We start from the raw sequence: 26,545 nt of genomic DNA, 5'->3' as shown, positions 1-26,545 counted from the left end.
ACAGGATTGCTTTTCTCTTAAAAGGAGCATCGTACTGAGCATGATGCATTGCCATCGTGTGCACTGAATCAATACATCGCGAGTGACGCCACAAGAACATGACAAGATTACGCGTTGAGTGCGAGGTCACAACAAACACAAAAAAATGACAGAGAACAGCACTTTGACCTTGGATGGATGGGGATTTGGCTTCTGTGGTACCCATGTTGTCAGCATAAGATCGCAAAACTGCGGAAACCGTAACCAAGCTGATTGCTTTGAAATGGCTGCACCGCAGCACTGCTTTAGGCCAATCGAAGTGCGGTATTCGATTATAACGTGAGGGTAGACTTTAAGGGCAAAAAATCCAGGAAAAAACGCGTTACATTTGAGTAAATACGGTAGTTATGACTGACAATCATTCTGCAGCATAACATGACTCAGCACTTTATATAAGTAACGTAAGGTGTATAGTGTTTGCACAGACATGCATAGTCATGGCTCAGTCATTCTGCAGTGTAGCATGACTCAGCAGTTTAATGCTTTCAAATTCTCACACGTAAGCAGTCTTAGTTGTCTCTACTGAATTTTTTGTTTTCTGTTTTATTTGAGCGAAAAGGATACAGTCAAACCTCGTTACAACTAACACAAATATTCTGACTTATTGACTATACCAAACTGTTCAGAAATATTTTCAACAAACACGTGCATTTTTTACTCTATGTATTGAACAGGGCTTGCCATAAAACGGATATATTGAACTGCCGAGCACCAGTCTGTGCCTGGCTGGATAGCAGGCGGCAGGCTTTGCCTCACTGCATGGTGACTGGTGGTGGAGCGGCAAGCATTCGCGTCACGGTACACACTTTACCTCGCTTTACCTCACTTTTCCAACATCGGCACAAAAGATACAACGGCAAGAAAAGCTGGTAGCCAAGCAGTCGGCACCCGTAGAACGCAAATGCATTATCGGGCCGCCACATGTGGGGTGCCAGTTTGGTGCTTATCGATAGCCTCCATCGGCCGTCACCCGCGCGCGTGGGGAGGGTATGCCAGTTCTGCGCGTTGACATAGCAGCTGCTCAAGGCCAGCACCAAGAGCGATGCAACAGAGCCACGCAGCAAAAATGCAACCACGCTGTAGCATGCTTGATATCTCATTTGTCTCGCCTTTACTTATAGTGCGATGTATTCGTTTTGATTGTAAGTCAACCCCCCCCCCCCACTTTGGATTTTCAAATTTTAAAAAATAGGTCGACTTACAATCATGTAAATATGGTAATTTATGCAAATATAACGCACATGCACACACTTTCTTTCTTGTTACAAGATCACGCATGGAGCAAATTACAAGACTAGCAACTCAGTGTTGTATTGCAACGGTGGCCTATTAGCCTGAGCATCCATTACGTGTGCATGAGGTGCGGGGTTCGATCCCCAGCACCATTGGGTACCCACCGGTGATAAACAGGTTGCTTCTCCCTGGCCCGGTGCTTGGCTTTTCTGGAGTGAAATGCGTGGGAAATGAGCCTTTGAACCCACCTCTGATAGACGGGGAGCCTCTCCCTGGCCCAGTGCTTGGCTTTTCTGGGTGAAATGCTTGGGAAATGTGCCTTTGAACCCACCTTGTGGAACGAAAATACCTTGTGGGTTGGCATTCTTTGCCTGAAGCTGTCCTTGTGCCAAAAAAGTTCATTCTTCAGTGTGACTCTACAGAATCCAGCTGTGATGCATAGTGTGTGTTGTTCTCTTTTATTGTATTCCTTTTCATTTCATTCCATTGTGGCATTACCTGTCAAGGTGCCCATCAGATGCAGTGACATAAGGGTCAGTGAGCAGTTGCATCGATGAGGTCTGATGTGATGCAGTTTTTTCTGGAAATAGTGTGCTAAATGCAGTGAAGTTTGTGCGTGACGACTACGATAAATGTTGAGAATGGTGAATAAGTTTTTATTGAATGCAGGCTGTAGTGCCTTCCTTAACCTGTGCTGGCTCTACTTTGGAAAGCCTGTGGGTGGGGGAAGGGAACCAAAGGTGATTCATTGCATTATTGTAGCGATAGCATTTCGAGCCTTCAGCGTGGCTGCGCCGTGGTGGTGGCGGTGCCGCCACGCTGTCACGTGGTTGGTCACGCAGTGCGGAACAGCTGCCGGCGGCGCGGCGCCGTGGCTGATCACGTGGCTCATCACGTGGTTGGTCACATGACCAAGTTCCACTCGGCCAGCTGTAGCTATCGCGTCACTCCAGGTTTAACCAGAGCTAAACCACAGCCAATTTTTTTTCCTCTCATTTTTCCTTCTCTCTCTCTCTGCAGGAAAAACACCAACCATCGTATGACTGCACCGTCTTCACAGAGGTATGTAGTACTTACTATGCTTGCTGCATAAAACATTTCTGTGGGAATTGGGCATTGTGACAAGGAATAGGGGATATTCAAAATTCCTCAAGTGCACTCTTCTGCACAGCAATGTTGCCCAAAACAAAATGGCTGACCACTCGTTTCCAGCTGAAACAATGCAAGGACTAGTTTTTTGTTTGATTCTTCCAAAATACGTTTCGTACATTCTGTCCACACCATTAGCGTCTCGAAGTTTTTTTATAGAAAAGTCGGCCATCTTGTCTTTGGCAACATAGTTATGTGGGAAAGCGACATGCGAAATTTTGAACGTCCCCTATATGGTAGGGGTAATGTCAAAGAACAGGAAGAGAGCAGTGTGGGTCAGGTCAGGGACAAACATGAGTTAATGATATCTGAGCTGAATGCAAGAAGAAATGGGCATAATGCAGGGCACATAATGCAAAGAGAATATAGATGGTGGTCCCCTAGCATAACGGAATAGATTCTAAGAGAAGGCAAGCATAGAGTCTGGTGGGCAGGTGAGATGCAGAGGATTGCAGGGCTAAGGTGGCTGCAGCTGGCACAGGACAGGCTTAATTGGAGGGATGTAGAAAGGGCCTCTGTCCTGCTATAGGCTTTTCTGGTGTGATAGCGATTATGGGCTCTTGGATGAGTGGAAAATGACAGCCCATTCACTGGCATGTTCAGGCTTTGCACATTCTTCTATATGCTGTTCCTCTCCCACCCCAGTGCCTCTCGGAGCCAGCATTTGCCCCTGCCAGCCCTCCCCTGGGCAGCAACAGCAACAGCAACAGCGGGGCCACCAGTCCACCTGCAGTGGCTGTCATCGGGACCCAAAATCCGGTGGCCGTACCAGTTGGGGCTCAAGGACCGGCCCCCACAACACCCACTGGGTTGTTGCATGCTGCTGCCGCTGCTGCTGCTGCTGCTGCCAGTACCACTGCTGCCCCCAGCAAGCCAACGGCCACTGGCATTCCATCGCTGCCGCCAACATCTGTGTCACCGCCCCAGCCTCTGCAGCAGCGGCCCAGCAGCACCAGCAACTACTCACCACAAGGGAACGGCGACAGCTTTCCTCCCGCTCCTCCTGCCGCAAGCACCGCCATGCCTGACCAGTGAGTTGACCATGCAGTCACATTTTCACCAAATTTGATACCTTTCTATACTCAGTTTCATACATCAAGTGCTACGCTGTGAAAGGTTTGGAAGTAGTCCGCTTGAGAAAATAAACGGAGGTCTGTTACGCTGCACTTGTTTTCCGGCCGAGGGATCTAAGACATGAGAAACCGACAGCATGTCGTCAGCCATAAGAGTGTATACAATTAAGTTCATCACAAATGTATCATGTAATAAGCCTGTAGGCAAAACATTTATTCGTTTTTGCCCACCACAAGGGGTGCACTACTTTTTGTTCTTGTATATTGGAAATGAGCACTAGTTTTGACAACATTGCACCTGATGTATGAAAAGGAGTATAGATATCACGGTTTAAAGTCAGTGGTTCTAACACTGGGTTACTTAAAATGTTGCACAAGTTCCCTGAGCACCTAAATCCATGCATGTCTGCATGAAATAACTTCAGAAAGAGGCTTCATGAAGATTATTTTGCACTCCGAAAGGTGCTCATAAACCTCCATCTTTAATTCACACGGAGAGATGTAGTTCTGAAAGAATCTATTCTTGGGTAACCGTGACTAATTCTAGCATGCAAATACCCTTCCATATCTTTTTCTGCATGTAGTATTCACTCCCTTACATGCCTTTCTAACTGATGCAGCACACTTATTTTTTTAATGTGCAGAAACCCGGGGACACCAGGCAGTTCAACTAGTGATGTGCTTGAAGTCTCTGACGCATCTCTTTCATCGCCGGTAAGATCACTCTGGACCATTATTTACACAACGCAGCATAAAAGGCTGTGGGGCTGCATGGCCGTAGCTTTGCATGCCAGTTTGCCAAAAATGCAGTTTTGCAAAACTTACGTGTTGCATTTTTAAAAAGGTTTAAAAGACTATTGATACTTCGTTTTAGTTGCATGTTTTCTACTTTGCATGATGCATAAGACATAGAATACATGGATCACCATGTTGTATTCGCTTACGGCCACTAAATAATTCAGAATTTAATTTCTTCTCTCACGCTGCTTTGACTTCATCAACTGAATGGCGATTCATCAAAACTTTTTTCGGGCGAGTTGTTGCATAATGATTTAGTAAAAGGTTATAGCGCAAAGAAGGACGACCACAGGGAGACAGCACAAATACACTAGCGCTGACAACTGATTTTATTGCTGGAAGGTGACACGTTATATAATGCGAAAAGACCATTATCAATCCTTGTTATGTATCTTTCCCATCCTTTTCACACATCTTTTCGTTTTATACAAGGTGTCACCTTCAGGCAATAAAATCAGTTGTCAGTTAGCGCTTGTGTATGTGTACCGTCTCTCTGTGGTTGTTTTTCTTTGCACTACAACTTTTGAATAAAACTGAATGGTGGCCGTGATGTCAAAGAAACTTCAATATATTCACTGATACATAGTTTTAATTCACTACAATGCTTCAGCCAGCCTGCTTCAATAGCCAGAATTACAACAATTAACATACGAGTGATTACGTTGCAGTATTTTTCATGCCTCACATGACCTAAATGCTTCTTGTTGGCAAACCTTCATTAGTAAAGATCCAGTCTGTTAAGTGGTGCTGATACTTCAGACCAGACTAGTAAATTCAGGCCTTATCATTGGTAGCTGTGACAGCGACGTTCCTGAACACCTCGAGTTGCCTATGTTGAATTTATATAAGCAGCATTTCTTCAGGTCATTTGGTGCAGATGTGCTTGTGGTAATTCATAGAAATCTGAAGCACTGGTCAAAATTAAGCTTTCCTGACTTGGAGATGCTCGTGCACCAGTTGATATAACAAACTTCGATATAGTGAGCCTCAAATTAACGAATTTTTCATTTCCCATCTCTGCCCCATTGAAAACCATGCATTTTCTTTTTCACAGCTTAGCGAAGTTATTTTGTGCCTCTCTTACGAAGTCCTTGCACATTGCATGCACATGCCAGTAGCCTCCTTGACAACCAGATGAAAATTAAATTTAACTGAGACAGGCCGTGATTTGCACGCGCCCTTTTATGCGCAGTTTTGCCAATGAGCAGAACGTACCGCTGCGCCATCTATCGTGTATATATGAAATCCGCGATGGGCGCGCTTCACCGCCAGCCACACATGTAGTGCGGTGAAGCCTGCCGCTTGCCATCAGCGCAGACACCACATGATGCCGGGGGTTCGATATATCCGCTTGCTTCTTCGGCTGAGTTATTTTTGTTCGCAAAATGTCTGTAATGCTCGTTTGGACTTTTTAGCCTCGATATGCCGCCAATTAGTCTAATCGCTGGGTTCCCGCTGCCAGGCGCCTGGTGGTTCGCTTGTTTGTATCATATGCCGCGGCATAAGAAATTTTCATCATCCCAAACTTTAACGTATGTATATAACGCACTCTGGCCTGGATATTTTCTAAATTCCTGTCATCGTGAAATTCCTGTCAACCGTGATTGTATCATTGAGATTCAACTTTATATACATTGTGCTGTCTACCAGGAATTTTCTAAGAACCTGGGCCTTTATTTGGCCTGCTGAACATAAGATTCTCGACTTTATTTATTTATTTATTTAAAACATACTGCAGTCATTGAAGACCAAGCAGGAAGGGCAATACAGGTCACAAAAAATGCAATTCAGCGCCACCATTGGGAAGCAATCACAAAATATAAAACGGACAGGGTGCAGTGCAAACACATGATATAAAGTAGAAAAGGGGAAAATGAATCGGCAACCATTAAAGCAAAAATATATATATAAAGGAAAAAATCAGCATAGGGTTTTTCGTACACTTGCTTCAAAAACTGTTACATTATCAGCAGAAAAAACATCTCTTGGAAGAGCATTCCACTGGGTGACAGTGCGTGGAAAAAAAGAATTTTTAAATCTGTTGGTACGTGCAAAGATTGGTTCCAGGTTGTGACTGTGGGAGTGCCGAGTTTGACGACTCACACGTGGATGAATGAACAATTGTGGATTGATGCCAAGTTGGTGATTGTTGAGCAGATACAGAAACCGCAGCCTGGAAATCATTCGTCGGCTTTCTAACGTCAAAATGTTGTTAGCACTCATCAGAGACGATGGTGAATCTAATCTGCCATATGAATTGAATATGAAACGGACGGCTTTTACGTTTTTCTTCAAGTAAGGGTCCCATACTACACAAGCATACTCCAGCTGAGGTCTGATTAGTGTATTGAATGCAAGCAGCTTAACATGGGAAGGGGCTGATCTTACCGTAAAAACCGGAATATAGGTCGAACTTTTTTTCAAAAATTATGGTGAAAAGTCGACCCCCGTCTTATATACCGGTCATTGGCAGAAAAAATACGGAAGTCTTGCTACAATGGGTGGCTGAAGTCAACAGCCTCCATCACCATCGCTATCAGCCGCAGTGCCGCCATTTTGCGTTTCAGTAGGCGCAAAGCGGAAGCTAACGGCAATTTATCGTCGCCTTCAAGAAAAACACGATTGAGTACGAGGAAGCTCACAGGAACCTGGCGGCACAGCGCGAATTTGGAGTATCCGAAAAGAGCATTCAGTACTGGCGGAGGCAGAGGCTGCGTATTACAACTTGCAGCAACCAGAAGAAAACATCATTTCGTGGGCAGACCGTAGTGTATCGAGAATAGGAAGGAAACGTTGCGCTGCGAGCAAGATCGCTGCCTGTGACTGCCGAATGCATCCGCGTGAAAGCGGCAGAGATCGCGCGTGCCTCTAGACTCACGAGGGCGCAATTCAAAGGCTCGCCATCCTGGTTGCGGCGATTCATGAAGAGGAGGGCTTTGCTCTACGGCGCCGTACTTGCCTGTGCCAGAAACAAACACGCGGGCCGATTGGTGCGCGATATTGTTAAAACATTTGCCGGGTGTACATACAAGCAGCATTTAAATGAAATTAAATACTGTCACCATTGTGCAACCTCTCGAGTCGCATTTGTTTCAAAGTAAGGATGTCTTTCGGTACTTTTCCCATTGTAAAATATCTTTTTCATTTTTAGAATTGGTTACTTAGGGGGTCGACCTATATTCCGGTCCGACCTATAGTCCGGTTTTTACGGTAATTTAAAATGAAGAAAACCTAGTTTCTTAAAGGCTGATGCACAGGTTTTATTAATGTGGCTCGTTCAATTCAAGTGATTAGTTATCGTCACACCTAGGTATTTATACTCGTCGACCTGAACTATTGGATATTTGTTGATTTTGTACAAAAACTGAAACGGGGTTTTCTTGTTAGTTACCTGAAGAAGGACGGATTTTTCTCGGTTTAATTCCATAGACCAAAGGCTACACCACTGGTGTACAGCATTAAGGTTATTGTTCAAAGCAATTTGGTCATCGGTACAACGAATAGTTTTGAACAGAACGCAGTCATCTGCAAATAGCCTGATACTAACAGATGCGATGTCAACTGAGGCTAACAGATGCGATGTCAACTGAGGCAACGATGTTGACATCGCATCTGACGTAATGACATTCGCGTTATAACAAACTTTATGGCCTCAGGTATGACTTTGTTATATTGAGGTTCGACTGTACAGAGGTCTGCCCTTGCTCAGGGTCACATTGGGGTGTAAATCACTTAGGGCCATGTGCCTTAGGTCTAGCTCTCTGTTCAAGGAAGTGGCCAATCTTGAACGTGCTGTGGCATTCACAGGAGTGGAGCAAGTGTGCTAGTCATTTCTTGCTCATCAGTGAGGTGCGTAATATCCGTTTGACATGTAGTTTCATTACTTATTTTACCAGCAGAACTACCAGTCCCCAAGCTCCCAGCTGTCGTCAGAAGCCAATGCCAATGAAACGGCCCACTGGCTGCAGCAGAATCGCTTTGCAAACTTCACCAGGACCTTTGCAAGTTTTTCTGGTGGGCTTATAACTTTTTCTTCTTTTTATTATTTCTGTTAACAAAATCACATTACATGGATGCTTTGGCAGTTGGTCCAGAATGCTCTTCAATTTGCGTGTTGTTGTGGCACTATTTTCCTGTTCAAAAATCATTAATTCAGATTTGATTAGAGATTTATGCGTCATAATGTGTCAAGGCACTATACTTGTAGTGCATGATGTTTGCTCTTGAAGTCAGAGGTAGAAAGTGTGAGTTTAATGCAAATTTAAGAACCCCCCCCCCCCCCCTTTTTTATTAATAATATTGTTTTACGTCAAAATATCTTATTTATATGATTGCAAATGTAAGTCGATATCCCCCTCCCCTACATTACACTTAAGAAAAAAAAAAACTTGGAGTTTGTTTATACTTGCCCTTCAATAAAGGAATGCGATAGCACTATCCTGCGGCCTCCGCTTATCGCCAGCCGCTATCAGCTGCTGTGCGCAGGCATGCCCGTTGGCACATTCCAAAATGAAAATGAATTAGTCACTGGACCACTTGTCCACGCTTGCATCATTGTCCTCACTAGTGCTGCCGTCGTCATCACTGCTGCGGTCCCACAGCTCATTGTTCTAACATCGTCGTGCAGCAAAATCCTGCACTTCGCAAACAGCCACATTACGACATCGCGTGGAACAGCTGATAATTTTGCCTCACTGCAGCTGCCACACCTGAACCGCCCGTTGCAAGCGTTGAACTTGCGGTCCAGCTCGTAGTTGTTCGTTTCTTCGGCGTAAAAAATGACAGCCATTTTGAATGCAGCCGTGAACAAGTGCCATTCGCTTACCTGACCCGGTCGCTTACTAAACCCAGAGCACAAATGACGAAGCACTACATTAAAAACTTGTTAAACGCGGTCGGCAGTAGTCAAGTGTGTCAGAGCCAAAGAGAAACTATGCGTGAGAGACGTCGGCTCATCCGTTGGCTACCAACACTCCCCAGCGACGATGTCATGTGGTCCTTCCATCAACTATCGAAGCTGCCTTGAGTGCCGAGTGTGCAGTTGAAAGTTGAAACTAAGTTGAAACTAAGAACTTGGACGACGTTTATTAAGAGTAGAACGCGAATGCGTTATCGGGCCACTGCCACTTATCAGCAACCGCAATCTGCAACCACGTGTGGGGAGTGGACTGGTGCCGGTTTGCTGCTTATCGACAGCCACCATTGGCCGCCACGCGCGGGGTAGGGATGCCGGTTCTGTGCGTTGACATAGCAGCTGTTCTAGGCCAGCACCAAGAGCGATGTGACAGAGCCATGCAGCAAAAATGCAACCACGTTGTAGCATGCCTAATATCTCGTTTGTCTCGCCTTTATTTATCGTGCAGTGCTTTGGTTTCATTAACCCATTGCCTTCCGCGCCCTCCGCAGCGTTTCCTGCCTAATATTCCGCGCGGAAATAGCGACGCGCGCTGGGCGCGCGAGCCGCTCTTTAAAAAAAGCGATAAATTCCGCTGCACACCTCGTAGAAAGACAAAATTTACTTTATTCTGTTCGGAAGGGCTCGCTGCATCATCCCGCCTAATGTGACTTGCGTGTATGGAAAGCTTTCAAGCACACAGGCATGTGAAGTGCAACTTCACATTTTTCACATTCCCACAGGCTCTCCGACTTTTTACCGTATGTCTTGCAGACTAAGCATAGCCTTGATGGATTCTGCTTGATTTTGTTTGGTGGGATATGGCGAGGAAAATGAGCCCACTCGGAAGCCTGCAGCCGCATTGGTGTAGCCGCGACAGGCGGTTTACGTCGACCATGGTACTGGGGCAAAACGGCCGCTTCGAGAATCTCCTCTGCGAGGTTCACTTTCCAGCCTGTATAGTGGAGCCGCTTGCCTGATGCTTTGGCACATAAGACGTAGCTGTTATAAACAGCAATGTCCATAATATAAAAGAAGATTTTCTTGTAGCCTTTGGTATATCTTCGCATAATTGGAAAGGAAGCCAGTTGTTGGTCCTCGCGATCCACTCCGCCCATGCCTCGGTTGTAATCGATTACAACTTGCGGCTTCAGAACTGGCAAGCCATTCTTGCAACCCTTTTTTCCAGTATCAGTGAGATCAGTTGAACTGTGGCAGGTTGACAGCATCGTGACCTGCTTTTTGTCCTGCCAAGTGAGGGCCATGATGCCTCACGCAAAGAGGGACTTGCATTCGCCTTTTTGTAGCTTCTCCTTGAAATCCTTCGGCATGTTTTTTCGGTGAAGGCGGACTGTGCCGACAGCATTCGAACCAGCTTCCTTTAGGTGGTGAAATAGCAATGGCGAAGAATACCAGTTGTACATAAACACTGCGTGGCCATCGGGCAGACGTTTTTCTAGAAGGTCGATTACAACCGCCTCACTGCACAACAATCCAGCGGTAACTAGAGTCTTCTCACTTTTTCCTGTGTAAATCGAGAACTTCGCGCAGTAGCTGCTTGAAGACTCGCACAGTCTGTAGAACTTAAGGCCAAATCTTGCCCGTTTCGAGGGGTTAAACTGGACGTAGGACAGCCGACCACGAAACTTCATAAGGCTTTCATCAACTGCCAGACACTCTTCGGGATCATAGGCTGTATCAATGCATTTCAGTACGTGGTCGAGCACAGGGCGCAACTTCCACAGCTTATCTCCACTTTGAGGGAGAGAGTTGTCGCAGAAATGCAGATATTTTGAGAGTGCCCAAAAACGCTGCCTCGACATCAGAGAAGCACAAAATTGTGTGCTTATAACAGCTCTTGTTGACCAGTAAGATTGAATTCTGCTCTTTTTTACTTGGCTCATCAGCTCACACATAGCGAAGTAAGCTTTCATTTCATCCGGTGTTGTTTCATGCTAACTGGGATCGGGATGCAAACGCTGTTTCTCGCATGCAAAGGCATTTGTGTGTAATGCGATGGTGCTCCAAATCTCGTCTCCGAGGAGAGCGTTGAACATTGCCAGAGCACTGGGATTTGCACCTACATGTAGCTGGATGGCTCGTTTGATGCCTGGTTGATCACAAAAGGTGTTCTTCACAACCTTTTCCACTGTGTCATCCGCTTCCCATTGCCAGTCTTCTAGTTTCTGCGCCTTCGGAGATGGTGGCCGAGAGTCGCATGGATCTTGCGCTAAACACAAGTTGTCTTCATTGTCGCTGTCACTGTCCGTAATCCGGTCACTCTCGTCATCTGACACAACATCCTTTTCATCGCAGTTGTCACTCTCGTCATCACTCTTGAACACAAGATTGAGAATTTCTTCTGCCGTCAAAGCGTGCTTTCTCCGCGACGCCATGTTTGGAAAGAGACGGGATTGTGAAATTTTTGTCGATAAAAACAACAGAACTGACCTCAAACAATGAACAACTATGTCCATCTGGTGGAAAACACATGAATTAATCACTACACAAGTTGTGTTGTGCTGCCATCTGTTGAATAAACCCAAAACAAACCATACGCTGAGCGGCTGGTGATTCGCCGGCAAAAGTGACTTTGGCCTCAGCCGGTGTGGCCGGCAGATCGCCGGCCGCGAAAGCCAGTGGGTTAATAAGTCGAACTCCCCACTTCGGACTTTCAGATTTTGAAAAATAGGTCGACTTACAATCGTGTAAATATGGTACTGGTGCCTTTGAAACAATATACAGTAAAACCTTGTTAATTCGACCTTCAAGAGGTTTCAAATTAACGAATGGCCCCCAAAACTTTCCAAGAACTGTTCGCATTTTAGTAAATTTATTTGATGAATGCCTGGACGGTGGTCATCTGCTTCCGAAATCAAAACTGCGTGGCAATGTCAATTTTTCACGCTTCTATGAATGTGCACTGTTGGGAATATCAAAGCAGAACTGCTGCAACATAGTGAAGGCCTGTGTGGCCTCCTTCACTGTGCAACGCAGTAGTAGTGGAGTCTCCTCACAAATGGCGTTATTGCATGTGAAGAGGCTTCACTGCACAAACTGAACAGTGCGTGAAGAGCACGCAGTTTCGGTGCACAGAAAGAAGAGGAGAACCACGGAAAGAGTGTGACGCCTGGTGAGAAAATAATAAGAACTGTGCTGCGCCATTCAGCATCTAAAGCTGCTCAAACCTACTCAGCTGGCTTGCCATCGTGTCGTGGTTAGGTTGCCATCACCTTAATCTGGAGAGAAAGTCGGGAAAGTAAAGCCGGAACTATGCAACTGCAATATCTTTTGATATTGGCGCCTTCCGAGTGTCACCATGCCTGCCATCACACCAGAGGTGTGTGCCAGCACTGCACCACGCAGTTCAAGCCTGAGGAGGGATATTTGTGCGATCATTCACTGTCATACCTCTGCCTCAGTCATAACTCTACACAGCAGTTTCGTCGGAAGCCCGTCGGAATTAACTGAAGTCGGCGCTGCTGCATCCAAATTAACGAACATCAGGTACCATAGATTTACATGGTCTTTGGCTGGGATCACACAGGCGGTCCAAATTATTCAGGTTTCCGAATTGAGGAGTGTCAAATTAACGAGTTCTTGTATGTGTAGTAGCTTGTTGATTGAAAGGACTGACAGGAAATGTTCTGTTTTAGAAAATTTAGGCGCTTCTCCTATGCAACTTCCTTCATCCGTCTTAGCTTTATTTTTTACCATAGGCTTTCAGACAGAGAGTGAGCTTGAACCTTGACTTGTGTCCATCGAAATGACAGGCAGAAAATAGGTTAATTTCTCCTGACTTTCTTTGTTATTAGTATGGGCCTCCAGTCTAAGACTCAGACCTGCCGTGGTGGATCAGTGGATTTGGCGTCGGCTGCCGATCCCAAGATTACGGCTGCAGCCTGGCTGCAGCACCCGTATTTCAGTGGAGGCGGAATACAAAAATGCCCTTGTGCTGTGCGATGTCAGTACACGTTGAAGAACCCCAGTTGGTCTGAATTAATCTGGAACCCTCCCCTACGGCATCCCTCTTAGAGCATGAATCGCTTAGCCCACAATTCACAATTTGCAGGTATAGAAAGTGTCAGCTTAATGTGAATGATCAAAGAAAAAGCAAGCAATAGCAAATATTTTGACCATTTTCATAGCAGCAATCTATAGGGTCAGTGCTGAGCTTCTTTTTTAAGACTATCTTGCAATCTTTTCAGGTGCTGACCTTCTGAGACTCACCAGAGATGATCTCATCCAAATCTGTGGTCTCGCTGATGGCATTCGGCTTTTCAATGCCTTGCACTCAAAGTGAGTGTTGGTCTGTGTGTCCTGGTCTTGTTGTGGATTCCTCAATTTGTTACCTGATATGTCTAGCTTGTGCTGTGTACATCACTGGAGACATTTGCAATTTCAAATATACGTTATTCCAGTTAGCACTCATTAATTGCATTTGGTTTGGGCAAAACACAGCTTGTGAATTTAACAATTCTTTCTTTTTCTTTTCAGGACTATTCGGCCCCGGCTGACTACGTATGTCTGCCTGCCCTCAGAACATGGTAAGCTAGAAGGCTGTACGAAGTGACGAGTCATTATTGATGGCAAATCGTATACCTCTTCTGAATTTAGTGTCTGCATTTCCTTGGGGTATAACTGAAAGTTCCTCCGCTTGTTCTTCCTCTCTCTGCTCACACATCAGCCGGAAAGTCTTCTGGGCCAGGTATATGTTTACTGCCTCTCCCTTCATCTTGCATTGCACTGCTTCATTCAGCTGCATGACAGAGAGCATCAGTTTACCCTATTCCTTGTCCTGTATTTCAATTGTTCTCCTCTCTATTTGTTGCTAGTCAGCCAGGTTCTTGTGGTATTTTATTTGCTTTGCTTTAGAGTGTACTCTGAGGTCAGCTTGAAGTTTGCCTACATTTATTGATCATCACGTTCGAATGACAAAGAGGCTTTTGCCGACTTTGGGTCATTAACCCTATTATAGCATAATGTAACAGCTATTTTTGCTGGAAGCAGAGGTATTATAAGGCAGAAAAGGGTAAAAAATTAAGTGCGGGTATCTGTGCCATGAGCAAACTGCAGTAAAATCAGGTACTATCGCACTCAGTATGAGTTACACTGCATGAGCGGCTAGGAAGACGCTAGCGCGGTGTAGCTCATACTGAGAGCGATAGTACAGTAGCTTATGACCAGTTTTTCAGACTTCAATAATTCGGACTTGTACAATATTCCAGGCTTTGTTGAACCGTCACATGCTTCATAGTAGCGTATACATATTGATGACCGATAGTAATTTGGACTGCGGAGTCCCAAAGTTAGATTTTTCCGAGTGAAATAGACTTTAACGATACTGTGGAGATAGCTTTTTTTGACCAAAAGTTTGTTCGTCCGACCTAACATGGAGGTAAGTGGACATCAGTTCTAACCAGCAATCACACAGTCCATAATACTCACGACATCATCAACGTCCAGAGTTTGAGTTCAGTGGTGGGAAGAAAAAAATCTGTTTTCAGTTTCATTGTTTTGGCAATAAAAATGTCTTGCCGCTGAATGACTGTCAACAGAGTCGCAATAAAGACAATCAAATTTTTCCGACGACAAAAATTGCTTGGAGTTATGTTCAGCGTCTCTATACTGACATAAAGAAAGCCGTGTCGCATGAACCCGAGATGATAAGCCAACAAGGGTTTTCAAGGCCACTACAGGACACATACACATCAACAGTGTCTCATGTCACTGTGATGAAGGAGTAGTTACATAAATGGTGAGATTACAATACTTACAATATTTCTTAATTTGAACAGTCCGCTGCTGTCTAGTGGCGGCTGAGAGCAAAAAGCTGTGAACTGCTGGTCTCATATTTAGATTGCACTATACGGTCTAGGTCAGTCATTCTTAGCTTTTTTTAACCTCGAGGGGTAATGCCACTGGTTTCCAGAAGGTGCCGAGGAACCCAACATGTCTTGGCTTCCATTTCCTTCCTGCCTAACATGCTTGCAGATACACAGTGCTAAAAAAAATGGCCAAATTCAGTTAATAAGAACAAGCTGTGCAGTGAAACACTGCCGTGAGCCATTACAGCATGCTTAGTCCCAAAATGAAATGCATTGCTGGAAAGCTGGTGGTTGGTGTGTGTGAAGAATAAGTATTTGTTGAACCCAAAAAGTACTCCAAGGAGCCCCAGGTTTCCACTTAACCCACTTGGGGAGATTGTGGCCTAGGTTGTAATTCTCAAGCATTCAGTTTTGAAACTCGGAGTGCACATTTGTTTGTAGTGTTTATATGCATTTTTCTTTGTGAATACATTGTTAACTTTTGTATTATTTTTATCATTTGCACTCAAAGCATTGCATTTCATGTTGCATTTTAATACCTGTATTACATTTCAATGTTTTCCCCCTCAACAGTAATGCTCATTCCAAGGGCACTATAGGTATCAGAATTAATAAATCAAATAAAATAAAGTGTGTTTTATTCCTGCTACTGAAGTTTCTCACGTTCTTCCTCTGAAAATGTGGCGCAAAGTTTTGGTGATGCCTGACATGTTCGTCTTTCCCCCCACTCAGTGTTCAGGGCCGTGTACCTGAGGAGCCTTACCGTGCTGGAGCTGCTGAGCAAGCTGACCTCCATGTGCAGTGTCTCCCCCTTCACCGTTCACGACATCTACATCGACGGGCCATCAGGGATCCATGTGCTGGTCACCGATGAGGTGTGTGCAGGTTTTTGCCTGAAACTTGGTGCTGTCAGTCTTTTCATTTCGGGATACGGAGTGTTGTGTCTTCATTGTTCATTGTTATGTTTTGGTTTCGTTCCTTCACTCGGGAAATACACACAGTAAAACTCTATTGATACGTTCCACGTCCATACATTCAAAACCGCAAGCAATAAAAGTGACCCATAGGATTGTACTATTTTTTTTCCGTTTGATAACTTCCTGGATAACACAGATTTCCCAGCTATGAAGTCCAAAATTTTGACGATTAATGATAGTAGAATATAGTCAGCGACCAACTGCATGTATGAAAACATACAAGTGAACCGAACCTGGTGGCACAAGACATGAATAACTGGAATGCTGTGGCAGTCGCCTATAGTTGTGGTTTCTCTTCAGTTCAGTGGTGCAAGAAGGTGAAGCATCTAAGAATTAAAAAAAAAATGTTAAGGTACAAGTGCGCCGTTCCCACAGTGACGCGACATGAAGAAGCACAGTGGCTCTTCGCAGTGCCAAAGGGCAAGGGGGTGAAGCACCTGAAAAGCCACAGCAATGCGCTTACTTGTAAGCGGGCTGGGCCTGCACAAACTAGAGCAAGATTGATGCGACAGTCAGTTACCTGAGCGGCTTCCCCGCAATGCTTTGGGGCAAGGGAGCAAAGCATTCGAAAACAATGATGAAGAGATCTTGGCTACTTTCACAGCTGTGCTGCGAAGTTACTTGGCGATAAGGACAGTGCAAACGGGGACTGAATTCTGTGAGCACTAGGAAAGGAGCTCTTCAGACCTTGTGCCAATAAATGCTAATTGATGTTTTTATCAAGTGAAATTGTCAATAAATGCTTTTTGTACTCATTAAACAAATATATTTTTCAGAATCAGGCAGTTTGGATTATATGTTTTCCCAGATAAGACCACCCCTGGCATTAATCAAAGAATGTAACAATGAAATTCCATATTCGCCTTATTTGCACGTACAGTAAAACCTCATTGATAAATTTTTTAAAAAATTGTGGAGAAAAATTTATTATTCCGGAAAAATGCATGATCCAAAGCACCTAATGTTGAAAAACACAGCAGTTGAGTGAGATACAATGGTATTTATTGGCAATTTCACTTTGTAAAAATGTCAATTAGCATTTCTTTGCACGAAGTCTGAGCAGATTTTTTTCTAGCGCTCGTAGAATTTAATCTGGGTTTGCGCTGTCTTAAGCATGGATGGAGCTTGGCAGTGCATCTGTTCCGTTGACGGCAGTGGCTAAAGTATGCAGTCTCTTTATCGTCATTATTGAATGCTTCGCCCCTTGGCACCTAAGTACTGCGGGGAAGCTGACTGTTGCAGTGTTTCTATTTTTTATGCTGCGTTCCCCTTACCCAGCCCGCTGCAGTCCTTAGATGCTCTACCCCCTTGACCTTTTGCATCACAAAGAAATCTCAGCAGTCCTCCTCTTCATGTCGTGTCCCTGAAACGATGGCTCTGGAATGCTATTATTATTAGTGGTTTATTGTAAACTACAAAAAGGAAGGAAAAAGTTATTGCTGGCCATTATAGCTATAGAAGCACTTGAGGTGCGGCCAGCAGAAATAAAAGGGGCAGGGAGAGGACAGGGAGGGGGAAAGAAGGAGGGGTGCGACAGGAAGAAAGAACAGCCCTAGGGTGGTACTGTACACAGTGTACAAAAAATACCTAGGCTGAAGTGAAGTGCAGTGCCCGTGGGTGCAGGGGTGCACTGCATAGCAAGCGCAGAAGCCACGGCCCAAATGGTGAATGCTGTTGTTGGTGGTGGTGGTGGTAATGATTTGGCTCTTGGCATCTCGGCACTGCAGAGAGGCCGCAGCAGGTGACTGCCACCGCATTCCAGCTTTTCATAATGTGTTCCCTCATGTTCGGCCCTCTTCTATGTTTGCGCTTGTGCGGTTGATCGATAAATGTATTATGAGACCACAATTTGTAAAAATTTAGAACTTAGTAGCCGGGTAATGGTGTTATCCAGGAACGTATTAACTGGGAGAAACAGTGTAACTCCACGGGCCATTGTTACGGTCTGCGATTTTGAGCATGCGAACCTGAAAATCATGCACACCGGGAACATATCAGTGAGGGTTTACTGTATACCAGCTATTTTAGGGAAGCCTGCCCGTAATTTTATAAAATAGGCTTTTTTAGGTAAAAAGGTGGCAAAGTAATGCCAGAGTTGGTGAATGCAGAAAATCACTGAACCATGGTAACTAGCAAGCCAGTTAACTATGGTGTAATAGGTAACTTTTGAATTATTACAAATAGGCACCTGCTTGCAATTAGAGGTTTGTAGCTGACCATAAGTAATAGCCATATTTGTTTTTAGAATTTCGCACGGCGGCTCAACAAATTTTTGCCACTTATTCTGCAATTCAAAAGCCGTGTGCCTCCGTTGCGCACAAAGCAATGCCCACCAATAAACTTCAGTCCATGACACACATGTCACATGACTGTGCCCTCGTCTCGGCAGGAGCAACGGCAAGGAGCGCACTGTGGGTAGGCAGCATGGGCACGACACAGATGATCACATGGTACGGGCTCCGCGGAGTGACTCTCTTTCATGGATGCCGCTGTGCGCACACAGCCGGCACGTGATTTTCAAATTGTGCGATAAATGGCCAGAATTTGTCGAACCACAGTGCCAAGGGTAATAGAGTTATTGAAATTCTAAAACCATATATGGCTATTGCTTACAGTTAGCTACAAATCTAACTACGGCCAGGTGCTTATCTGTACAGTGTAATCCGCTTATAACAATACCAGATATAATGATATATCGATTATAACAATCAAATTCTTTATTTATTTATTTATTTATTTATTTATTTATTTATTTATTTATTTATTTATTCAAAATACCTTACAGGGCCCAGAAGGGCATTGAGTAAGGGGGGCAAAACAATAGATTAAGCAAATAGGAAGAATAAATTAAAAACAACGCGTGATACAAGGCAAAAATTAAACACAATTATAAATATACAGGGCAAAACGTAACTAAAAGACATACATCACCGCGAGCAACAAAAATTAAATTAGTAGCAAGAATGCATCGCAAGTGCCCAATAGGCATCAAAAGGAAAAAGCAGTAGTCATAAAAAACATACAGATGGCTGAAATTGCACAAGAAACCAAAACTTTGTAAAATACCAACGAGAAGAAAAGGGGACCAAGGACACAGAACAACCTGAAACAAGACTTAATGTCGTTAAAGAAAATGTTTGTGCAGTTGGTCTTGAAATGATTGGTGGTTGCCGATAGATGCGATACAGTTGGGAAGATCATTCCAAAGAATAATGGCACGTGGAAGTGCAGATGAATTGAATGCTAAGGTTCTTCCGTAAATGCGTGTAATGCTATACTGATTATGTATCAAATCTCCCATTGCCCTTATGTAAAAATAAACCGTATATAACGGTACAATTATCGGAAAAAAATGGATACAACGATAGGATTCTGGCCGCATGGAAGGGGTTTACGACCAAAATTTGTCTGAAAGTTAGATAAAAATAAAAATACTTTGAAGCGAATGACATAAAAACTCCCGCAAACGGGCCTGCATGGCTAAATTCGTGGGGGAGCGTTGCCTACCACCTTGGGAACCAAGCGCTATCATCGTCACAATCGCTGGAGGGAGGTATTTGCCTGGCCACCGCCACACAACGCTTTCTCACACAAACGCAGTTTCTGCCCGTTTTGTGCTTTCCTAAACTACCGTATTTACGCACATAATTTGCGCGCTTTTTATTCAGAAATTAGGGCTCGAAGAAGGGGGTGTGCAAATTACGCGGGGATTTCGCGAGTGGAACTTAATGAACTCCACAAAGGTCACAACGCGCAATATAGATATAGTGTATGTTGCTGCATATACGTCAGCACCCGGACCTCCACCCCACGCTGGCCGCCCCCGAAAAAAAGTTCACTCTAAATGAAAAGCCGTGCCCCCCCCACTTGTTGGTTGGCACGAAGGTGCATGCATGAAGCTGAATAAGATGCTAAAACAGCGTCATCGCTTCTGGCCCAGCAAATTGTTCGGTAGTTCCGGATTCCGTAAGTTTGCTTTCGCAACTTCGTCCGGGATAGCAAGCACGAATCAATAAATCAATTATCACACCCCACAATTCTTTAATAGTACCGCGCAAGCGTCGACCAAACTGCTTTTCAGCGCCTTATCATGGCATGGAGCTGCGAAGCCAGTGAGAATAGCCACGTGCGCACAAGTTTTCCGACACAACGATTGTCGTCTATGGGCAAACTTGTGCACACGCGGCTATTCTCGCTGGCTTCACCGCTTCGCGCCGTGATAAGGAGCTGACGAGCAGTTTGAAACTTGCCCTATAGTTGTGATGTCCCATCGCAAGACACGACCGAACAACCAACCACAAGCCGTCAGAGCCACCAAGAAAAGCATAGCCGGCAGTCGTGTCACATGCATCAGCCAAACAAACAGTGGTGTTGGCTCTTCTATCAGCTGTCGATCCTCCCCGGAAGCGCTGCTGGCCGTTCCGAGTGGCGATGCCGCTGGTGCCGCCGCGATTGTAACAGCGGCCTCTGACACCACCATGAACGCCCAGTGCACAAAAGATTCAAAAAGCCTTCCGAACAAACATGCGGAATAGCCGAATGCTACTGGGTAGAGCCATAAGGTAGGGCCCGCGTACATGATGGTGGTCTAGCGCAGCGCGGTGCGTAAAATATGTGAGTAAAAAATATTTTTTTGTAAACCCGGGTGATAAGTTAAGGGTGTGCAAATTATGCGAGAGCGCAAATTATACGCGTAAATACGGTAGGTAAAAAGTGACGTTGACTAAGCGCAAGGCAATATCTTTGGCCCCCCTTCCCCACTTTTGTCGTTGAGATGGTTGAGAATTTTCTTTTTTTTTTAACCGTTAGCGTTTCTTGGTGTGTTCCCTGTTTCATGCTGTACACAATGCAGAACTTGTCAGCGCGCCAAGATGCTGTGAGCCCTTGACGGAGGGTTGGCAGCAGTGGCTACATGCATGGGGTAATGCCTGTATGCATGGGGGAATACGTGGGTGTATTCTTTTTGCTTTTTTTTTTCGCCGGTCCAGATATAACGATAAACAGCTATAATGATCAGATTTTCTAGTTTTCCCAGTATCGTTACAAGTGGATAGCACTGTAATAGGTAAAAAGTAGGTAAAAGGTAGGTTTTCGTAAACCAGCTTACTAGTTAACGTGATTGACCTGCTTTTTGATGTCTGCCAGCACTGGTGTTACTTTGCCGAAAGAGCTATCATTTTACCTTAAAAACCCTGTTTTTAAAAATTAGGGCAGGGCTTCTCTGAAAAACGTGATATAGCCCCTTGTCTTTGATGATGAAAGGGTTCATTTTACTGGCTCTAGCATTGCCTCTCACTTTTGTAGTATGTTCATGTTTGTTGCGATGTTACATTAATTATGCCGTCAAGCTTTTTCCATTGATGACAAAATGATGCTGACAGTGTTGACGGTGTTAACAGTTGATGTGGCAGCCAGTGCTCCAGCCATAAACCCCCGTGAAAGTGAATTGCTTTGTTACATATGCTGGAAGATTTTTATATATACATGAGACACATGGTTGCCAAACTACCAAACAAAATCAAAACAGAGCAGTCAGCATGATTTAAGACAAGGAACAGTGAGGCTGCTGTGAACCAAACAGGTCACAGCCTTACATGCCATTGCTTTTATATGTCTTTGTTTTCTGTATTTTTGTGGTTTCCCAGGAGCTCTTAACCCTAATGTTCTCAAGTTTAGGGCTCTGCATACAGTTTTTTAAGGAAACTTTTGCCCATAAAACAGACCTGAAGGGACACATTACAGTGCAATAGCTGGAAAGCATAGATGCTGGTTGCCAGTTCAAATGGTGTGCTCATGCCACCCATGGTCCACTGGCTTCTGGTGCACCTGTTTCCATAATGGATCAAGGAAGCGGGAGCGCAGCGTAATGAAATTCAGTTTTGTGGGCATCTCCTGCACTTAGGCGTAAATGTGATCAAATTGTGCACACGTGCTGAGTTAAGTCAAAGAGCGCTTGTTGCAGTATTAAAATAACACACTGTGTATTCACACCCTGCTGTGTGCTGCACTTCAAATTAAAATGCAAATTCTTTTTGCAAAATAATAATGCTTAGCATGTTGTTACTCATATGAGAAAAACTCAGCTCCTGAGAGATTCGCTGTTACGCAGAACTGTATGGCCTTGTAGCCTGGCACATGGCCTGTTTTATTCTATGAATTGGCTGGTTGTCACTGAAACTTGGCTAGTTTTCTGCTTGTCTCTGTAGCTGCAGTCAGCTGAGCACAAAGAGCTCGTCGAAGCGCTTTTCATTTACAAAAGTGCCGCGCATTCTGCAGTAGAATCACCGTGCATTGATTTTTACTTGCAGGTGGTCCGCAACATGACTGATGAGTCAATGTACATCATGGAGCTCTTGAGAGGTATGCTGGCTTCAATAAAGCTAGAATTAGACATTCTTGTTTGCACAGTGGGCTCACATTAATTTGAACAGAAGATTTTATGCCATCATTGTCAGCTGAGTTAATAGGTTTGCGTTATTTAACTCTGAATAATTGAAGCAAATTTTCATTCCCCTCTGAGTTAGAATTATAGAGAGGGACCACTTAGCTACAGATGATTGTTTCCAATTGCTGAACTTCTGCTAGTTTGTGTCCGAGTGGTCGTTGAGTGTTCCTGTCAGACTGCTGTCAAGTTGAGGGAGGAGGCGGGGATCAGAACCAACTTTTTGTTCCTTGGCAGAAAGGGCTGAAATCTGGCACACATGCTGCACATTGCAGTGAAGAGACAAATATAAGATTTCGTGAAAGTATCTTCATTATTTCTTGTTTTATAAGAATTTACAAGTTTGTTGCTTGTGGAAAGCCTGGCACAGTAACGAACCATGATAGTGAGCTGGGAATACTTTGCATATTTGCCCAAATGTCTAATTTACACCAAGACAGTGTTGAAAGTTTTTTTTAGCATGCTAATAATTTTTTTCTGAACGTGACTTGCACGTGACTGTGCTTCACTGCATAAAGCCATGACCTTATTGTGATATATAAAATAGTGGAAAGGTAAATAAACATTTCAAGACTGCCTTCATGTACAGCACAGTTTACGGATCACAGCAAAACAAACTGAATCAAAATCGGTTCAGCCATTGTACACACGCACACACGCACGCACACACACACACACATTTATTTGTCACAATTACAAGTTGAAATAAGTGTGCCCGCGGAAGCGCAAGTGCGCTTGTGGGCGGGTCACGGCAATCAAACGAAGTACAGGCTCAGTATTGACGAAAAAACATAGTTTCCTGTATTTAGAAACAAAACGAATACTACACAGCAAAGCTTATTGCAATAAGACACATAATATTCCTAAATACAAAAAAAAGAACAATATCACTAATGCACACTGCCAAATTAAGACACTTATTTACACTGGTTCAAAAACAACTTAAACAACCTAGATTCACATGGGATGGCAAACTCAAGTATTTAGAGCATTCTTTTAATGCAAGCTTACAGGGCTTTTGACATATTAAGCCAGGACTTTATTCTACATTTTACCTCCTTAAGGGATTGTAATGATAGCATTTCAGTTGGAAGCTGGTTATGTAGAACATTCGGCACCTTTTCCCGGAGTTAGTATATACCTTGGAAAGTTTGAACGGATTTATTTTTCTTAATACCTTGAGCTTGTTTTCAGGGTGTTTAAATTTATTTGAGAAATAGTTTCTGGTAATTACTACATGCGTGAATAGATCTTCAATGCAGAACATATCAGCAACGAGCATCCGTTTGGTGCTTTCAAGGGCCTCCATTGACGTGCCATACAAAACGTTAGCGGAAATTCTGCTCAGTATTCTATCGATTTGACTGATTCTTGACGATGCACACAAACCATAAATAGTGACGCCATACCTTAAAACGGACTCCCCTAGGGCCTTAAACACCAGTTGACGTAGCCTGACAGAAGTATTGAATTTTATCCTGTACAGATGCATAGAAATTACACGGAGACGTTTGATGAGATGCTCAACATGGGCTGTCCAGGTCATGGTGGCGTTAAAATGAATGCCCAGATATTTGACTGTTTCAGAGAAGGGTAAAGGAACACACTGGCAACTAAAGCAAACATTACCATGCAGAATAACAGATTCATTTATTATAACTTTTTTATGTGGATTTCTGAAACAAACCAAAGTTGTTTTTTGCTTATTTATGTAAATCTTATTACCTGAAAACCAGTCGCACACTTGTTTAACATCCGACTGTGGCAGCTCTGCAGCCCTATTGTATGACTCGTGCGAAACAAGCAACGCCGTGTCATCGGCGTATTGGTAGAGTAATGAATTCAGACCTAGATGTGCTAAATCATTGACATCAATATTAAAAAGGAAAGGTCCTAAAACGGAACCTTGTGGCATGTCATATAGAATTGGTTTGGAATGGCTGAAGTCATCTTTGACTCTCACAACCTGAGCACGATTGGAGAGGTAGCTATTGAAAAAAAGCTGATAAGGCCCGCGAAATCCAATTCTGTCTAGTTTCTGTAACAAAATCCCGTGGTCAACAGTTTCAAAAGCTTTCACTGTTTCAAAGTGTCAAGTGCTATGCTTTCCACGAGCGAGGTGATCGACAAAAAAACACAACTGAGAAAATGGGCTGCAAAATTTTGCAAGCACTGCAGATTTATTAAAAAGCACCAGGGCTGTAATATTTTGCATCATTGCTGTCGGGCATCTAATTCTTGCACCTTTGCCTCTTTGCTTGGTGGGCTTTGGATGCTTTCTTCAGGCGTTCTTTGTCCTTTTCCTGAGCCCTCTGGACGGCAAGGGCACCAGGATTTACACCCAAGGTGGCACATATATCCGAGTAAGCTCTTTGGCTCCCTGAATTGTATTTTATGACTGCCTCATTCACTGCAGTCTCTACCGCAAAAACTGAGGCGTGCTCATCCTTTGAGAGTGCCGACCAAATAACAGATCAGGCTCTCAGCTGCATTCTGGGTCCTTCCACCCTTGCAGCGCTCCAGCAAGTGGATGTCTGAAAGGTGTTGATACAGGGGCAGCATGGCTTGGGCAACTCTGCTCATAAGCTTATATTTATGAGGAGGCTGTGCTTTTTTTTTTTTTGCTTCTGCTGCTCTCTGCTCACACCAGCTGAGAGGGCCAGGGGGGCACAGCTCATGGTGGGGGTCACTGTCGCTAGATGTCACTTGCCAATAAGTGGCCATGACAGCTTTCTGCATTGCAGCAACATCATTGACGTTCTTGCTGATAGCCAGGCCATAGTAGTTGGTGAGCTTTTTGATCAGCTTTTGTGCCAGCCCACCTTTTCCACCCAATGGCTGCCCTTTCTTGGCCTTGCTCACAATGGAGCGAAGACCAGTACCCATTCTTTTTTTTCACATGGTTTATGCAGTCTTCTTTTGTGACTGCTATAAACCCATATGGCTGCTCATCTTGCAAGGCCTGGAAAACACGGCTGTCTCCATCAGAGAAAACTGCTTTATATCGCGGGTCATTCTTGGCCAACAAACGGCCAAAAAGTTGCAGTGCGGCCTCCACTTCCATTCGGCCAGAGCCAACTTCAGTGTTTTTTTGACACTGATGCTGCTGCCTCCACTGAAGGTATGTGGGGTCACTCCCTGCTGGCCCCAGGCTGCATCCGAGGCAGAAGTTCGAAAGAACAATACTATCCAGCACAAGCCCTGTGTGGAACTCAGTTATGCATCCTACTTCAATGTGGGAGCTATGACCGCGCATGAGCCAGGTGCCATCATAAATAACGGTCACATTTCTAGTGAAGCCAACCTCCATCTTGCTGCACACCTTCTTCACAGCAGCTACAGCATCCCTAAAGATGTTGTCGGCAGTCTCCTCTGCAGCAGGCTTCAACAGGCCCTTCAAGTGGCCCTGGAATGTCTTATGGTGTAAACCACGATGGGACGCATTCATAGTGGCCCAGAAATCATTCAGAGCTGTCTGCGTTTTCCCTATCACTTTGATAGCTTGCATTGAGCGAATGTTCACATCAAATACCGTTGCACCTTCCTTCCCTTGGGAAGACCACTGGGACTCAATTGGGCCAGAAGTAGTGCATGAAAGCACCGTTTTCACTGCCAGACTGAGCCTGGTGTCACAGTGCACACCGACGGAACGCTGTTGGCATCTTGGGCACAGAGTCTTACCAATCAACGAGTTCACTGCGGTAATCTGCACAAGAATAAATTCACTGTCCTAAGAGGCCGAAGTTTGTTGGCCTTGCTGGTCCATGAAGCTGAACTTCCATTCAGTTGCGGGTGCTGCACGAAGGGAATCGCGAACGCTGCATGCCTGCGCTTCTGCTGTCACTACTGACACGAAACGCAGCTCGAGGCGCGCCTGAACGGTACTACGTTCTGGCGACGATTCGTCCCGTAAATCTTCAGCTATCACGCTGTAGCTCGTCAATGGCTGGGGCTCACTTGCAGACTGCGTGCCCATGTCGCACGATGCGACAGAATCGGAGCACACCGTTTCTGCCGGCGATGGTGATCTTTGACCCGCGTCGCCTAACGATGCGATCTCGGCTACTGATTCGCGCGGCCGTACGCCGAGGTACGAGAGTCTCGGTTGGCGC

General features: G+C 44.6%; 1 protein-coding gene across 4 annotated transcripts in view; it reads left to right on the top strand.

The window, feature by feature from the left end:
• The window catches only part of gem (transcription factor CP2 like gemini), a 69,965-nt gene that overhangs the window by 36,024 nt on the left and 7,396 nt on the right, over positions 1 to 26,545 (top strand). For 2 of the 4 annotated variants that reach the window (XM_077627871.1, XM_077627869.1), the window contains 8 exons: positions 2,293 to 2,334; positions 3,067 to 3,452; positions 4,139 to 4,208; positions 8,189 to 8,306; positions 13,395 to 13,485; positions 13,684 to 13,733; positions 15,747 to 15,889; positions 22,300 to 22,351. In XM_077627871.1, coding sequence (XP_077483997.1) covers positions 2,293 to 2,334; positions 3,067 to 3,452; positions 4,139 to 4,208; positions 8,189 to 8,306; positions 13,395 to 13,485; positions 13,684 to 13,733; positions 15,747 to 15,889; positions 22,300 to 22,351 — 952 coding nt within the window. The remainder of the gene's footprint in view (positions 1 to 2,292; positions 2,335 to 3,066; positions 3,453 to 4,138; positions 4,209 to 8,188; positions 8,307 to 13,394; positions 13,486 to 13,683; positions 13,734 to 15,746; positions 15,890 to 22,299; positions 22,352 to 26,545) is intronic. The other 2 variants (XM_077627873.1, XM_077627870.1) reach the window with 1 other exon arrangement.

This window comes from Amblyomma americanum, chromosome 6, assembly GCF_052857255.1.
Source record: "Amblyomma americanum isolate KBUSLIRL-KWMA chromosome 6, ASM5285725v1, whole genome shotgun sequence".
NCBI classification, from domain to species: Eukaryota; Metazoa; Arthropoda; class Arachnida; order Ixodida; family Ixodidae; genus Amblyomma; species Amblyomma americanum.
Note: the sequence above shows the minus strand (reverse complement) of the source record. Positions and strands in the feature narration are given on the sequence as shown.